Source organism: Pseudomyrmex gracilis, unplaced genomic scaffold (assembly GCF_002006095.1).
Source record: "Pseudomyrmex gracilis isolate BER0280 unplaced genomic scaffold, ASM200609v1 scaffold_19, whole genome shotgun sequence".
In the NCBI taxonomy this organism is placed as follows: Eukaryota; Metazoa; Arthropoda; class Insecta; order Hymenoptera; family Formicidae; genus Pseudomyrmex; species Pseudomyrmex gracilis.
Window position 1 is genome coordinate 745,151 of NW_018020603.1, and position 15,651 is coordinate 760,801.

The 15,651-nt window shown below is 39.3% G+C and overlaps 2 protein-coding genes across 4 annotated transcripts in view; one reads left to right on the forward strand and one right to left on the reverse strand.

Annotated features, from left to right (window-relative positions):
• The window catches only part of LOC109851692 (myosin heavy chain, non-muscle), a 28,733-nt gene extending 16,637 nt beyond the window's left edge, over positions 1-12,096 (forward strand). Inside the window, exons 4-9 of one of the 3 annotated variants that reach the window (XM_020422022.1) lie at positions 3,385-3,408; positions 5,291-5,383; positions 5,545-5,707; positions 5,803-7,139; positions 7,243-10,778; positions 10,982-11,532. In XM_020422022.1, the coding sequence (XP_020277611.1) occupies positions 3,385-3,408; positions 5,291-5,383; positions 5,545-5,707; positions 5,803-7,139; positions 7,243-10,778; positions 10,982-11,033 (5,205 nt within the window). In that variant the 3' untranslated portion in view covers positions 11,034-11,532. Of the gene's footprint in view, positions 1-3,384; positions 3,409-5,290; positions 5,384-5,544; positions 5,708-5,802; positions 7,140-7,242; positions 10,779-10,981; positions 11,533-11,556 lie in introns of those variants that run through there. The other 2 variants (XM_020422020.1, XM_020422021.1) reach the window with 2 other exon arrangements.
• Positions 12,097-12,232: 136 nt separating this feature from the next.
• LOC109851695 (26S proteasome non-ATPase regulatory subunit 10-like) lies at positions 12,233-15,645 on the reverse strand. Its single transcript, XM_020422024.1, has 4 exons — positions 15,097-15,645; positions 14,910-15,008; positions 12,820-13,105; positions 12,233-12,516 (listed from the first exon to the last, which is right to left on the reverse strand). Exons 1-4 carry the CDS (start codon positions 15,199-15,201, stop codon positions 12,320-12,322), a joined length of 687 nt encoding a protein of 228 aa, XP_020277613.1. The 5' UTR covers positions 15,202-15,645; the 3' UTR covers positions 12,233-12,319.
• Positions 15,646-15,651: the final 6 nt, after the last annotated feature.

Consider the following 15,651-nt stretch of genomic DNA (forward strand, 5'->3'; position numbering starts at 1 on the left):
AGTGCTTACCGCAAAATCGCGTTGGTTTTCTGGTGTTTTTTTTTTTTTTTTTTTTTTTTAACACGCTTTATCTCCGGAAGTTTAAACTCGGTTCGTGGTGTTTTTCTTCTTGACTATATCTCGAAATACCACGCGAATTTCTCACGCGGTATTAACGAATTACAATATTATCATATGATCCTCTCAATTTCATTCAAAAAAAAAATTACACGCGTGTCTCGGCTTTCGATGATAAATTGACGGTTCTCTGTTTTTTAAAGAGATGTAAGAACCGGACGGAGAAAGGCAGAGCTTGAGAATTTGTTAAATATTTGTTGAAGAGTTAAGTGTACGAGATTGTTTGAGAACCTCTGCCGTGCAAGTTTGTGTACAGTGGCTTCTTTGTTCTCGCCGTTTCGCCGAGATACTCGAAGAGTATAATCCGAACCATCGCGCGCGCGCGCGAAGCGCAACGTTTATTAATAAATCAAAAAAGATGCACCGAGATGTTTTTTTCACTGATCGCAAATTACGTCGAGGTTTGGAGAAGGATGAAAAAAAAAAAAGAAGAAAAAGAACCACATCTTGAGAGCTGGATAACATTTTACTCTCGTCTACTCTTGTGTTCCGACTCTCGCAACGTCGCGAAAATTCGCGCTTTTGTATATTTTATAAGTCATCATCCTATATATGACTAATTTTAGCGTCTTTACACACGTGAATCAGATAAATTTGAGAAACGAATAAAACGATGACCTCGTATGTTGAACGTAAACAATGTGTAATTTAATTTCTTGCGGGCGTATAGTAAAGACAGAGATTGAGAGTTCTCTCGTAAACGGAGAAACGGTTTTTGTTCATCGAGTAATCGATTTTGCGAAATGAATAGCGGAGACGATTTTGCACCGCGTAAGTTCCAAGCGCGCAATAACCGAAAACGCAAGAAATGGCTCGACAAAAAAGAGAGGAGAAGAAGACCTTTTTATTAAGTCCTTTCGAAGATACGCCTGAATCGCGAACTTTTCTTCTTCTTCCATCTCCACGATCGAAGGTCGCCTCTCAAGAGAGAGAGAGAGAGAAAGAGAGAGCCTTAACACATTTTCGATTACCATAAGTCGCGTTACGACTCATGCGGGGCCGGGCGCTTGTTTATACGGTGATTAAGTCCAATCGATCTGTATTGCGTCGCGTTGCTCTCTGCGCTCACAACAGCTCAAGAAAGACGAACGAAGACGGTCGGCGCGCTCTTCGAAGTAGGACCTCTCCTTATCCAGACAAACGATCCACTTATCAGACCGAGTCTCTTTCTGATTCTCTTGAGTCACGCGAGTCGACTTGTCCGCGCGTGACTCATCTCGCGCAGAAGCTAAGCACATCTCGGTTTATTTACCATAAAAAATTGGCCTGTATACTTTGTTGCGAAGCCGCCGCGTTTTATTCCAGCTACACACATGTAGACTTTTTTTTTTTTTTTAATAAGTGACTTGACAAATCTCATTTTTTTTTTAAAATTTCTTATCTTTTATTTTTGCTTCTCAACCACTTATTAGTAATTTAGATTTCCGGAATAGTTTTTTTTTTTTGCCGTATTCCGACACATTTTTTTTCTCTGAATATTTTCGAAGAGAGAACAAATTAATCTCATCACAGAGCAGTGTTTGCTGATTGTTGCGCTTCATTGTAGTTACGCAATTGGTGGAAACTAAATCTCAGCAGATTGAATAGAGGTTGTAATTGGCGCGATTAATCGAAATTCTGACGTTACGTATCTGGTTTTTTCTTTCTTTTTTTTTTTTTTTTTTTTTTTTTTATTTATTCTTGTGTTGTCGTTTCGTTTTTTTTTTGATTTTTTTTTTTTTTTTTTTTTTTTTTTTTTTTATTAGCGAGATTTATATTAGATCAGTCAGTATATGTGTGTATATAGCGCATGTAGATATATAAAGTCTATAATTTATTGATGGCCGCGGTGTAATAATCTAATACTTTGTACAGTAAATCGAAAGAGAAAAGTAAATTGTAGTAAGTAAATAACATGGAAGGTGGTTAGTAGAATGGTGATAAAAGACACGTTTAATGAATTTGTAATTTGCTTTTACTTTCTACAGGAAACTCAATTTAACATCGAACGTTGCGCACACACGAACTTCCAATAGGTCGAGGAAACTGCATTGAATTAATGCTGGTGACATTTTATTTCATCTCACGTTTCTGAGAAGTTAGTTTTTTTTTCTTTTTAATCCAAGACAGTTTAATCTTGTTTATAACTAAATGTAACAATTGCTATTACAATTACGTTGGACGTGTCTTTTGAGAATTGCATTTAACAGATCTTGGATCTGTTAAAAAAAAAAAAAAAAAAAAATTGCTCGTTACGTTGAGAAAATTCGGTTGTGTACAAGAGGATTTGACCTCTTTCAGCGTATCAGATTTCTTCTTAATGCTCCTTCTTGATCTCACCGATCGCACGGCATTTATACACATGTAAAAAGAGTATGTGCAAAAAAAGTCTGTAAAACGAGAACACTCGCCTACGGTACGACTGCATGCTATCGCATCGGCTGCATTATCGTCTTACTTTTGTTCACAGCCAGCACATTCCTGATCGTTTCGCATGCACAAGAGCAAATAAGCTCGCTTGTTTCGCCGAGTCGCCAGCACGGACGTTTCCAATACACCGTTCGTTTTTGATCGGAGGCATTACTCCTCTTATTACTTTCGAGCAACACAGAGAGAGTATACAGATTGTTTCGCAATTGTTCCGAAAAATATCTTTTCATGTCTCCGGTTTCTCGGATAATTGTGTGGTTTATAATTACTTTCTAAACGAAAACTTTTACCGCGGTAATCTGTTGTCTATACATTTGAAACTCTTTATTCGGCTTTCGTATTCGATCTCACTAGACGAACAAAAGTTGTTCGGATTAGAGGATTCAGTTAGCTCAAAATTAATTAAGAAGAAACACGCGGAACATAATTATTTATTATAAAATATATCTATTTTCTGTATTTCTAAACTACTTTCGAATTTGTCGGAAACACGAAATATTCTACATTAAGAATTCTAATGACTTACGCAAATCTGGTTATTTAGTGGATTCGCATAATCACTGAAAAAAAAACGAGGAGAGGATAACAATTATTAGTAATAATAAATAATTATTTTTGCTTCAACTACGCGTGTACAAAATTCGAGTAAATTGCGTTACGAGCGTGTTACTTCGGTCCACCATCGGAACCGAATCGGTTTTTCTGTGTATTTGCCATTCGGTCACACGAACGTAAATGAATCGCACAGGCCAAGGACGAACGCGCGACTCAAAAGCCAATGCTATGGTCGATTCTGAGAGATCTAATGGTGAAAATTCTTTTATTTTCGGTGCTGACTTTTGGCGGCCGCCCATCTAGACTCCGAGCCCGGCATTAATCATAGTAAGTCAACGAAAAAAACAGAGGCCCCGGCACAGGCGACGCCTGCGGCGCGGTGCTTCGTATTATTTTTCCCGCTTGTCCATCCTTTACTAACAGACGAGTCTTTGATTTTTCATTCATCCTCAACGATGCACGTACCGAGAGAGAGAGACAGAGAGAGAGAGAGAGAGAAAACACAAGACATATTTGCCACAATAGTGCGTTTATGTTAAACACACGTTTGAGAATATCCGGAACGTAATATGTGGATAAAGTAAATGAATATGCAAATTAAATGTAGATAAAAATCTACGTAGACAAAAAACAATACATATAAACATAAAATAGATATATAACAAAAAAAAAAAATCATCGTCGATTAAAAATGATTTTGTACATATATTTTGTATATTAGAGTAATATTACGCTATCTCAATTATGCGCGTTGAAATCAATTAACGTATTAACATGTTAATCAGGTGGTGGAAACATATATGTTTTTAAAGTAATTTTTCAAGAAGAAAGAACAATAGTAGATTGGAGTACAAGAAATCCATTAATCAATGAATTTAACGTGACGGTAAGATAACATCCTCTCGGTACCTGTGCACGATTCTCGCGCATAGATATATGTAATTAATTGTTTTTCTCATGTATATTACATTACCATCTCTCTCTACCTAAGAAACTAATCGTCACGAAGCTAGGTTGTTAACAAAAATTTTGCTTTCTTTTTTCTGCTGCTTGCGGATTCAGGGACCTGGAACTGTCACGGAAAAGTTTGCGGTAATTAACGTGAGAAAGGGAGAAAGAAAGTGGGAGGAAACAATATTAACACTGGTGTGGTGTCGTGATAAATGTTTTGATCTACAGCTTGCTTTGTCGTCGATTCGTTGTTTATTTTTGTTTTTATCTTTTTACAGTACAAGTTGCAGTTTTAATACAAGGCGCAAAAGTTAGAAGTTTTGGTCGTCGGTGCTTTTTTTTTATAAGCGTAATACATGCTTTTGTAACTTGTAATATATTTATTATATTGACGCTCTCAGCCGCAAGGATGCGTGAAAAGTTTCGTCACTGAACTTACAAACAAAAAGAATTGCGTTTGTAGATTCGAATGAAAAAAGTCTTTCACAGTTTGAAATATAAAATACATGCAATTACACGTTTAAAAAAGTAGAAAGATTGATAATCCTACAAACGTGTACACGCAGAGACGTTTCTTTGTTCTCTAAAGAATCACTTTGTTTTCTAATAAGATTGACGGTGTTATTTTTTGTCATGTCACGAGACAATGAGACGAAAGTTTTCAAGCTAATTAAGTTCCTCTCTTAAGAGAGGAACTTAAGCGGAACGAATATAATTTACGTTTTCATATTCAAATGATCTACATTTCAGAACGAACGATCAAGCTTCGATTTTGTCTTCTTTACGCTTTTGTGTCTCCAACATCTACTTTTAAATGGCGATTATTATATTTCCTATATGTATCTTACTATATTTTTTATCAGCTATTTTACATATTTTAGCGCTACTGTACATACAACGTTAAAATAATAATGTTATCGATCATTTGGCAATAGTTAAAAATAATTTATCATATTTTATTTCTCATATTTAATATTATTGTGTATGTATATATATATATAATTTTGTAAAATGATAATGCGGAGCAGATTTGTAAAAATTCATAAAAATTATAACATAATTTTTTTTTTATTGGTGTCACATGCTTTGCATAAGAGAAAGCAACGTGTTGTTGTTGCCATCAATGTTATTATGTTTTAATGTATTTTTGCGACAAGCTATTTATTTTGTTTCTCTTAGCGCCATTCTTTAAATGTTGAGAGATCGTTTGTTTGACGAAATATGTATTATTAAATCGTTGAAATTTTTTTCGTCACAGGGTGAGCTCGAGCAACAGCTTCTTCAGGCAAATCCAATTTTAGAAGCTTTTGGCAATGCGAAAACAGTGAAGAACGATAATTCGTCTCGCTTCGTAAGTTTGTAATAAAAGTTTTTTAGTAATTGTAATTGTGTTTTAGTTTTAACAAAAACTTTTAATTCTAATTTTGACACATTGTTAGTTGCAACTTTTAGTTTTAACAAAAAAAAAAAAAACTTGAACGCAATTTTGACGCTTTGTACACGTTATTACAGGGTAAATTTATAAGAATAAATTTCGACGCGTCTGGTTACATAGCTGGCGCAAATATCGAGACATATCTGTTAGAAAAATCCAGAGCCATACGGCAAGCGAAAGATGAACGAACTTTCCACATATTCTATCAACTTTTAGCGGGTGCCTCGCCGGAACAAAAGAGTAAGTTGTAACGCACATTGATTCCTCAAACATGTCACTAAAATTTGTGTTTTTATTATTTCTAACTTTTTGTCGCACTTTGTCATTTTTTTCAGAGGAATTTATACTGGAAGATCCGAAGCACTATCCCTTCCTGTCGAACGGAGCTCTGCCTGTTCCAGGCGTTGACGATACCGCCGAATTTTTCTCCACTGTAAAATCGATGCACATCATGGGCATGACCAACGAGGATTTCTCTTCCATCTTCCGTATCGTTTCCGCCGTGATGTTGTTCGGATCGATGCAGTTCCGTCAGGAGCGGAATTCTGATCAAGCAACGTTACCTGACAACACAGTGGCGCAGAAGATCTCTCATCTGTTAGGTCTGAGCGTAACAGAAATGACAAAGGCTTTCTTAAAGCCGCGCATTAAAGTCGGTCGCGATTTCGTGACAAAAGCGCAAACAAAGGAGCAAGTAGAATTCGCCGTGGAGGCGATTTCGAAAGCCTGCTACGAGAGAATGTTCCGTTGGTTGGTGAACAGAATCAACAGATCCCTGGACAGAACAAAGAGACAGGGTGCCAGTTTTATTGGTATACTCGATATGGCTGGTTTTGAGATATTCGAGTTAAACTCTTTCGAGCAGTTGTGCATCAATTACACAAACGAGAAGCTGCAACAATTGTTCAATCACACGATGTTCATTTTGGAGCAGGAAGAATATCAGCGTGAGGGTATCGAGTGGAAGTTCATTGATTTCGGTTTGGATCTACAACCGACGATCGATTTGATCGATAAACCGATGGGTATTATGGCACTTTTGGATGAGGAATGTTGGTTCCCCAAAGCAACGGACAAAACGTTTGTTGAAAAGCTAGTGGGCGCTCACAGCGTTCATCCTAAGTTTATGAAGACCGACTTTCGCGGTGTGGCCGATTTCGCGATCATTCACTACGCCGGCAAAGTGGATTATTCCGCTGCCAAGTGGTTGATGAAGAATATGGATCCGTTGAACGAAAACGTTGTCAGTCTGCTACAAGCCTCGCAAGATCCGTTCGTGTGTCACATCTGGAAAGACGCCGAGATCGTTGGCATGGCACAACAAGCGCTCACGGACACTCAGTTCGGTGCGAGAACGAGAAAAGGTATGTTCAGAACGGTTTCACAACTGTACAAGGAACAGCTGGCCAAGCTGATGGAGACGCTGCGCAACACAAATCCAAACTTCGTCAGATGTATAATTCCGAATCATGAGAAGAGAGCCGGTAAAATTGACGCTCCGCTCGTGCTGGACCAGCTGCGGTGCAACGGAGTGTTGGAGGGTATCCGCATCTGCCGGCAAGGCTTTCCGAACAGAATACCTTTTCAAGAATTTAGGCAGCGTTATGAGCTTCTTACTCCAAATGCCATTCCCAAGGGATTTATGGATGGGAAGAAGGCTTGTGAAAAGATGGCACGTATCTTCTTGTATTTTGTGCAATTTTATATATTTTATTTTACATTTATACAATTTAATTTATATAAAAAAAATATAATGTTAAAACTTTTTTTTATAGATTCAAGCATTGGAGTTGGATCCGAATCTTTATCGCGTTGGACAATCCAAGATCTTCTTCCGTGCTGGAGTGTTGGCACATCTCGAGGAAGAGAGAGACTACAAAATTACGGATATAATAGTCAATTTCCAGGCTTTCTGCCGTGGATTTTTGGCTAGACGTAATTATCAGAAACGTCTGCAGCAACTTAACGCAATCCGCATTATTCAGAGGAACTGCGCGGCCTATCTGAAGCTGCGCAACTGGCAATGGTGGCGACTATATACGAAAGTAAAACCTTTGCTGGAGGTCACCAAGCAAGAGGAAAAGCTCACGCAAAAAGAGGATGAATTAAAGCAGCTTCGTGACAAGTTGGATCTACAGCTGCGTCTAGCTCAGGAATACGAACGCAAATATCAGCAGTCGATGGAAGAGAAAACCATGTTGGCCGAGCAACTGCAAGCGGAAGTCGAGCTCTGTGCGGAAGCCGAGGAGAGTCGAGCTAGGCTGGCCGCGAGAAAGCAAGAACAGGAAGAAGTTTTGCACGATATGGAAGCGCGTCTCGAAGAAGAAGAAGAGAGAAGCGCCGCATTGACTCAAGAAAAGAAGAAGTTACAATTGAATATTAGCGATTTGGAAGAGCAATTAGAAGAAGAAGAAGCTGCCAGGCAGAAACTTCAATTAGAAAAGGTCCAATGCGACGCAAAAATCAAGAAATTAGAGGAAGATCTCGCTCTCTCGGAAGATACGAATCAAAAATTACTGAAAGAGAAGAAAATTCTTGAAGAGCGCGCCAACGATCTTTCACAAACTTTGGCGGAAGAAGAAGAGAAGGCAAAACACTTGTCAAAATTGAAAGCCAAGCACGAAGCTACAATAGTCGAACTTGAAGAAAGGCTTTTCAAAGATCATCAACAGCGGCAAGAAGTAGATAGATCCAAGAGAAAGGTCGAGACTGAGGTTTCGGATCTGAAGGAGCAATTGGCCGAGAGGAAAACGCAAGTCGAGGAACTGCAACTCCAACTTGGCAAACGTGAGGAAGAACTCAATCAAATCATGGCAAAGATGGATGAGGAAGGTGCTGCGAAGGTTCAAGCTCAGAAGGCGCTCAGAGAATTAGAATCGCAATTGGCTGAACTTCAGGAAGATTTGGAGGCCGAAAAAGCAGCCAGAGGAAAAGCAGAGAAACAGAAGCGCGATCTGAACGAGGAACTCGAGGCGCTGAAGAACGAATTGTTGGATTCTTTGGACACTACTGCTGCTCAACAGGAGTTGAGAAGCAAGCGAGAACAAGAACTTGCGACGTTGAAAAAGAATCTTGAAGAAGAGACATCGCAACACGAAGGCACACTCGCCGATATGCGTCACAAACACACACAAGAATTGACTTCTCTGAACGAACAGATGGACGCCTTGAAAAAGACAAAAGCAACTCTGGAGAAGGCGAAAGGATCTTTAGAAGCCGAGAATGCCGATTTAGCTACCGAATTAAGATCAGTCAGTGCGAGCAGACAAGAATCTGATCGTCGTCGTAAACAGGCAGAGCAACAGCTGGCAGAAATTAACGCCAAACTAGCCGAAGTAGAGCGAAATAAACAGGAACTGGTTGAAAAGGTGACGAAATTGCAACAAGAGGCGGAGAATGTAATGCAACAATTGGAACATGCCGAACTGAAAGCATCTGCGGCCTTGAAAGCATCGACTACTTGCGAGTCTCAATTTACCGAGCTTCAACAGCAATTGGAAGAGGAAACCCGGCAGAAACTGGCTCTCAGTTCTAAGCTGCGTGCATTGGAGAGTGAGAAGGAAAGTCTGCATGACCAACTCGAAGAGGAGGAGGAAGCAAAGCGTGCCTTGGACAAGCAAGTGTTGAGTTTGAACATACAATTAGCTGAAGCCAAGAAACGTACCGAAGAAGAAGCAGAAGCGACTGCTGCTTTGGAAGAGGCCAGAAAGCGTTGCATGAAAGATATCGAGGCTTTTCAGCGACAAGTTGAGGAATTACAAGCAGCCAACGATAAACTAGATAAATCGAAGAAGAAAATTCAGGCGGAATTGGAAGATAGCATCATCGAACTGGAGGCTCAGCGAGCAAAAGTTCTCGAATTGGAAAAGAAGCAGAAAAACTTTGACAAGATGCTGGCCGAAGAAAAGGCCGTATCTGAGCAATACGCGGAGCAACGAGATGCTGCGGAAAGAGAAGCACGTGAGAAGGAGACAAGAGTGTTGTCGTTGACTCGCGAATTGGACGAACTTAGTGAGAAAGTTGATGAACTAGAACGAAGCCGTCGAGGCCTACAATCAGAACTGGACGAATTGGTTAATAATCAAGGCACCGCTGACAAGAATGTGCACGAGTTGGAAAAAGCGAAACGTGCGCTGGAACAACAACTGGACGAACAAAAATCGCAAGTGGAAGAATTGGAGGACGAGCTGCAGTTCACGGAAGATGCCAAACTGCGATTGGAGGTAAACATGCAAGCGTTGCGTGCACAGTTCGAACGTGATCTTCAAACGAAGGAAGAGCAAGCGGAAGAGAAACGTCGAGGATTGGTGAAGCAGCTCCGTGATCTCGAAGCGGAACTCGAGGACGAGAGGAAACAACGCGCTGCTGCTATCGCGGCGCGTAAGAAGATGGAAGCTGATTATAAGGATGTAGAGCAACAGTTGGAAATGCATAATAAAGTAAAAGAAGACGCGCTTAAACAACTAAAGAAACTTCAAGCACAGATTAAGGATTGCACCAGAGAGACGGAGGAAGCTAGGGCCGCCAGAGACGAGCTAGCAGCTGCTTCTAAAGAAACCGAGAGAAAAGTTAAGAGCTTAGAGGCCGACTTGTTGCAGTTGACAGAAGATCTTGCCAGCAGTGAACGTGCCAGAAGAATCGCCGAAAATGAAAGAGATGAGCTGCAGGAAGAGATCAACAACAACGCCAACAAAATTACCTTAATGTTAGACGAGAAACGCAGACTAGAGGCAAGAATCGCTACTCTGGAAGAGGAATTAGAAGAAGAGCAATCGAATGCTGACGCCGTGAACGAACGTGTCAAGAGGCTCGCGAGCCAGGTCGAGCAATCGCAAGCAGAAGCGACGGCCGAGCGATCAATTATGCAAAAATTGGAATCACAAAAGATGCTGTTGGAAAGACAAAACAAAGAGCTCAAAGCCAAGTTGACCGAGCTAGAAACTGCCCAGCGCGCTAAAACTAAGGCTACGATACAACAGTTGGAATCCAAGATCAATAATCTTGACGAGCAACTCGAGAACGAAGCTAAGGAAAGATTCGCTCAACAAAAGATCAATCGTAAACTGGAAAAGAAATTGAAGGAACTGACTCTACAGTTGGATGACGAGAGACGAAACTCCGATCAATATAAAGAACAAGCAGAAAAAGTCAATGCCAGGATGAAGGCGTTGAAGAGACAGTTGGACGAGGCAGAAGAGGAGATCAGTAGGCACAAGACCATGAAGCGGAAAGCGCAGAGAGAAATGGACGACATGATTGAATCTCACGAAGAGCTCACGCGGGAACTAACACATCTAAAGAACAAATTAAGGTAATTTTTGTTTTCTTTTATCTCTACTTTTAAACATGACAGAGACAAAAAAGCATTTTCCAAAAAAAAACAAAAATGCAAAGACATTCGGGTATAAAAGAGTTTTTAAGAATGTTTGGAGGATATTTTAGAAGTAGCGAGAGGATATTATAATGTTCTCGATTTATTTACATGTATGTGTTCTTTTATGTTACACTTTTTAGGCCGTACGTATCTGTAACCTTAGGCGAACGTAATGAGGCAGTATTAAAGTAGTGTTTTATCTTTGAAGGAAGTGATCAACTTCTGAACATGTGTAGGTGTCAAGAGAGAAAAAACGATTGGTATCCTACCTGAGAGAGTTTTTTGCTAGGAAACAATCCCATTACTGTCCCCAGTGTGCTACAGTGAGTTAAACGAGCTCTTTTGGTTAATTTGAAACCGCTAACCCCGAAAGTAATAATCAACTTGGATTACTACCTTGTGTGATACCGACATATGTACTTCACCTCTGGCATCCCTTTGAATGCAGTTGTTTGCGAATGTGTTTTTCTTTCTTTTTTTTTTCTTTTTTTTATTTTTTTTTATCGTTTGTTCGCAATACGTACCATTGGTCAATAATTCGACAATGTGCTTTCTAGGAAATATATTAGCCTTCAATTCGAATAAATTTACGGTTTTTTTAATTTTTATTTTAAAGAAACGATTGATCGTGTATGGTTTTCCAACGATTACGCACACGAAATGACCGACAACAAATCTTATCGCCTAATTAACGCAATGTGTGATCTGTTTAAAGGCGCGGTGGTCCTCCGATAAGTCTGAGCTCCACGAGGCTGAAACGCGGTTCTGTACAGACCGGTGGCTCGGGCGACGACTCGACGACGCAGGACGAAAGCATCGACGGCGAAGAGAATGCCAATTGAGTAACGGAGTCGGTTCAATGTGCTCTCGAACCTCTGTGAATTCTGTACATACGTGTGTCGAGAAGGTGTTGGCCTTTTAATTTTGTTCGATTCGGCGCGTAACGCGGACTAAACTAACGTCTTGCATCACAAGTACGAGACTTAGCTTCAAAATCAAAAGTTTGTTCCGACAATATCCCGTGGCGCTTCCGGCCTTAGAATTGTCGCGATGAGAAATAATCGTTCCGAGAGAGAGAGAGTTCAGTTCACGTTGATACAGCGCCAACGATTCAAGAGAAAGAGAGGCACAGAGCGCGAAATAGCAAAAAAAAAAAAAGAAAAAAACGGTGAATACTTGAATAAAGGACTTTTGATACACATTTTATATAGAACAAACGCGAACGTTAATCACATTTTACATATATATATATATATATATATATATATANATATATATATACATATATATATATATATACATATATATATATATATATAAAGAAAGAGTGTGATAGACAGAAGAGAGTGAGAGGGAGAGAAAGTAGGATAATAATAAAATTCTGGAAAAAGGAAACTTAATCATGATAAATTTATTGGAGACTTATTTAAGGAAACTTAAGAAATAAACAAAAAAAACGAGTGATGCGCGCGCGCGTTTTATTTTGATTCCGGCTCTCGCTTAATTTTCTCGAGCTGTCGGACCAATCCAGGACTTGCGAGGTCTAGTGGGGTCTTTTTCTCTTTGTTGGTGATCGTCATGTCCGCTCCGTGCTCTACCAGCAGCTTCGCCTCTTCCACGCGGTTCTCCTCGCAAGCGAGATGCAACGGCGTGTTACCGTACGCGTCCCTCTTATCTGGAAAAAAAAAAAAAAAAAAAGAAACAAAAACGAAACTGCACGAAACGAACGGATGCATGAAAATTGCGCACGTACCGTCTAAGGAGAGCAAGCAAACCTTTGTACTTCTTTAGGTTATATAATCGAAAATATTTATATAAAATTACATAGATTATATATTTGATATTTTATATATTATTATATGCTGCGCAACATATACCAGAGAGAGAGAGAGAGAGAGTGAGAGAGAGAGAGAAAGAGAGAGAGAGAGAGCAATGCTGCATTTCAATAATACATAGAAACTCTACTTAGAACCGTTACCTATGTTCAACTTCCCATGTTCAACGAGAAGCTGCACAATAGCGATATTGCCTTTCGATGCGGATCTGTGCAGCGGCGTGGCACCTCGCTTGTCCGCGATATTCACGTCGGCACCTTTGTCAAGCAACGACCCGCAGATGGAGACCCAGTTCTTTGATGCGGCGTACTGCAACGCCGAGTGACCGTTGTCCGTCGTTGCGTTCACATGTGCTCCTTCGTTCAGCAACGTGTTAACAACCTTCTCGCGGCCGGCGGACGCCGCCAAAATGAGCGGAGTCATATCTGTCTGCGTGATTCGGACGGCGCAAAGAAAACAGATTAATTGAAAAACAATCTTGATAACGTACGAGGGAATTACGAGCCGGCGCGACGAACGTAAAATGAAAGTCTCGGTAATTATGTGACGCGCGTTACGCGTGAGAAAAACAGGATTATACGCAAGAAAAAGAAATGTAACGCAATGTGCGATGCATTTTGGATGCATTTTCGCTTTATACTTATTTTCGTATAAGTTTTTTCTTATAAAAAAAAAAAAAAAATCTATGGAAAAATAATATAATTATTATGTACAATGAAACGTGTATGTATTATTAAGAATCCATCTTTCTTTAGACAAGATGTTTTTAGATAGTTTTTGGGACTTTGTAGCGAGAAAGATTTTGCTGAAACAGCAGCTTCGTGAAGTTACACAAATGTGACATCTTTTGTTTGAGATTGCGTTATTACTAAAAAAAAAAAAAAAAAAAAAAAAGGGTGAGACACTAGTTTTGTAGATTTACAAAAATAAATTTATAAGAGAAGTCAATTGCGAGTAAGATATGGAATATATTGTATATTTGTTGTTCTCTCGTGGTTAAAAAGATAATTCAATTGCATGAAATTCTATCTGGAACAAAATCATCAAGTTGGACTTAGATCCGACTTTACTGAACAGAGAAGTGAGAGAGAATACTCTTATTAAATCTGACATCACAAGTAGGACTGGCGTGTAAGAGGTGAAATGCTTGAATTGACATGTTTTTTTACGTATCATTCGTCTATGTTTAGAGGTTTATTAAATGTGGAATATGTGTGACTTATCGCGCGCGTTTTTTCTTCTTTTTAATTGTTGTTAACGGTTTCTCAAACATCCATGTAGTTGTTAACTAATTATGCGACTGATGAAGACAACATCGCGCTTTAACTGATGTAATCTTTATTATTATGTAAATATAATTCACATCTTATTTATGCTTGCAATTGACCTTCCTTATATTTAAGCGTTAAACAAGTTAAGCTCTCCGTAAATTTAAAGATACAGACCTTGTGGATACGAGCTGCTTGATTGAATGAAATTGACTTTTCTCGCTAATTGCCACCGATAATAGATAATATATTTTTTGAAACAAAGATTTAATTCGGTCACGTCAGCCCATGTTTGTGCAAAACATAGTTTTTATTTTATTTGAAACGTGTAAATTAATACACACAATAATTTGAATTTACGTTCAATTCAAAAATTCATTATAAGATGCTTTGCATAAATGAAATATCAAATTTACTCTTCTATGGAAATGTAAAAAATCTAATTCATTCCTCCGAAGAGATTAAAATTGCGGAAGACCACCTTGGCCAGGATTCGAACCCGAACCTTCCGCAATTTTCTAACGCAGGCGCCTTTCCAATTCGGCGATTTATTATAGTTTGAAATATTCTTACACAAGAACATTTTTGCACAGATGTACAAACATTTTTGTAAGTTATTTACTTGTGTATTTCAAGAATAGATAGTTTATTGTATGAATATAGGATTTGTGTTTTAGAACGACAGAGTTCAACGATTAATGCAAGATTTGTATTTAAAAGAACACGATATTTCCTGGAGAATGTTTGACAAGTAAACTCAATTCTGTACTTGTGGAAAACCGCGCGATTCGTAACTAAAAAAAAATAAAACTTGTTACAGCGCGCGAATAAGTCAATCAGCTGTTCCTCAATCTTGTCTTGTCTGAGATGAATTTCTTCCGAGAATTTCGACGAATTGTTTCGAAGTTCTTGGAAGTTTGTTTATTAGAATAGCGCACATAAAGAAAAAAATGCTAATGTCTTACGTCATCTCTAGGATCCACCGGTACGTGAAGGGACAACAAATGTTTGACCAGATCGTCGTGACCTCCCAGAGCCGCCCAGTGTATCAACATTCTGCCATTCTGCGAGGAAGAAAAGACACATCACAGTTTTGTGCATCACGTGTATGCGATACGAATGACAGAAAATAAAATTTCACAATATACAAACGCTGTCTGTTTGCGTCTTCAGTTTCTCGTTTTCGTTCAACAGAATCTTTACGGCTGCGGTTTTGCCGCGATATGCCATATCGTACACCGATCCTTCTTGCGACATTTTTTTCTTTGCAAATTGCGACTCACTTGAAATTTCTAGCAGCTAGATATGTGTTTAGCGCGAACTATGCGTTTTTCGTGCGTTTTGAATAATTGCGATTAGAGATATCGACAATTAATCGCCGATTCGCTCTGTCATCATCGATAGTGACTGGCAGTGACTCTGTCAAAAATTTCTGCACACAACACACAAGTTGCGGTACACGTGCAACACACGACAGAGGCAGTCATGGTGTCACGGAGGCAGTCAACCAATCCTGTTCTACTATCATCCGCCACATATCTATGGGTGGGTGTGTTTAGCCGAAGCTAGCGCTACGTAGCGCTACGTAGCGGCTTCATGTAGCAGTTGCAATTGCTGCGTTACTTCTGCTGGACAGTATTGCTACGCGCAGCGCTTTTTGTAAGCGCAAATATGTTTGTATACAAATCGCCGTTGTATTCTTCGGTT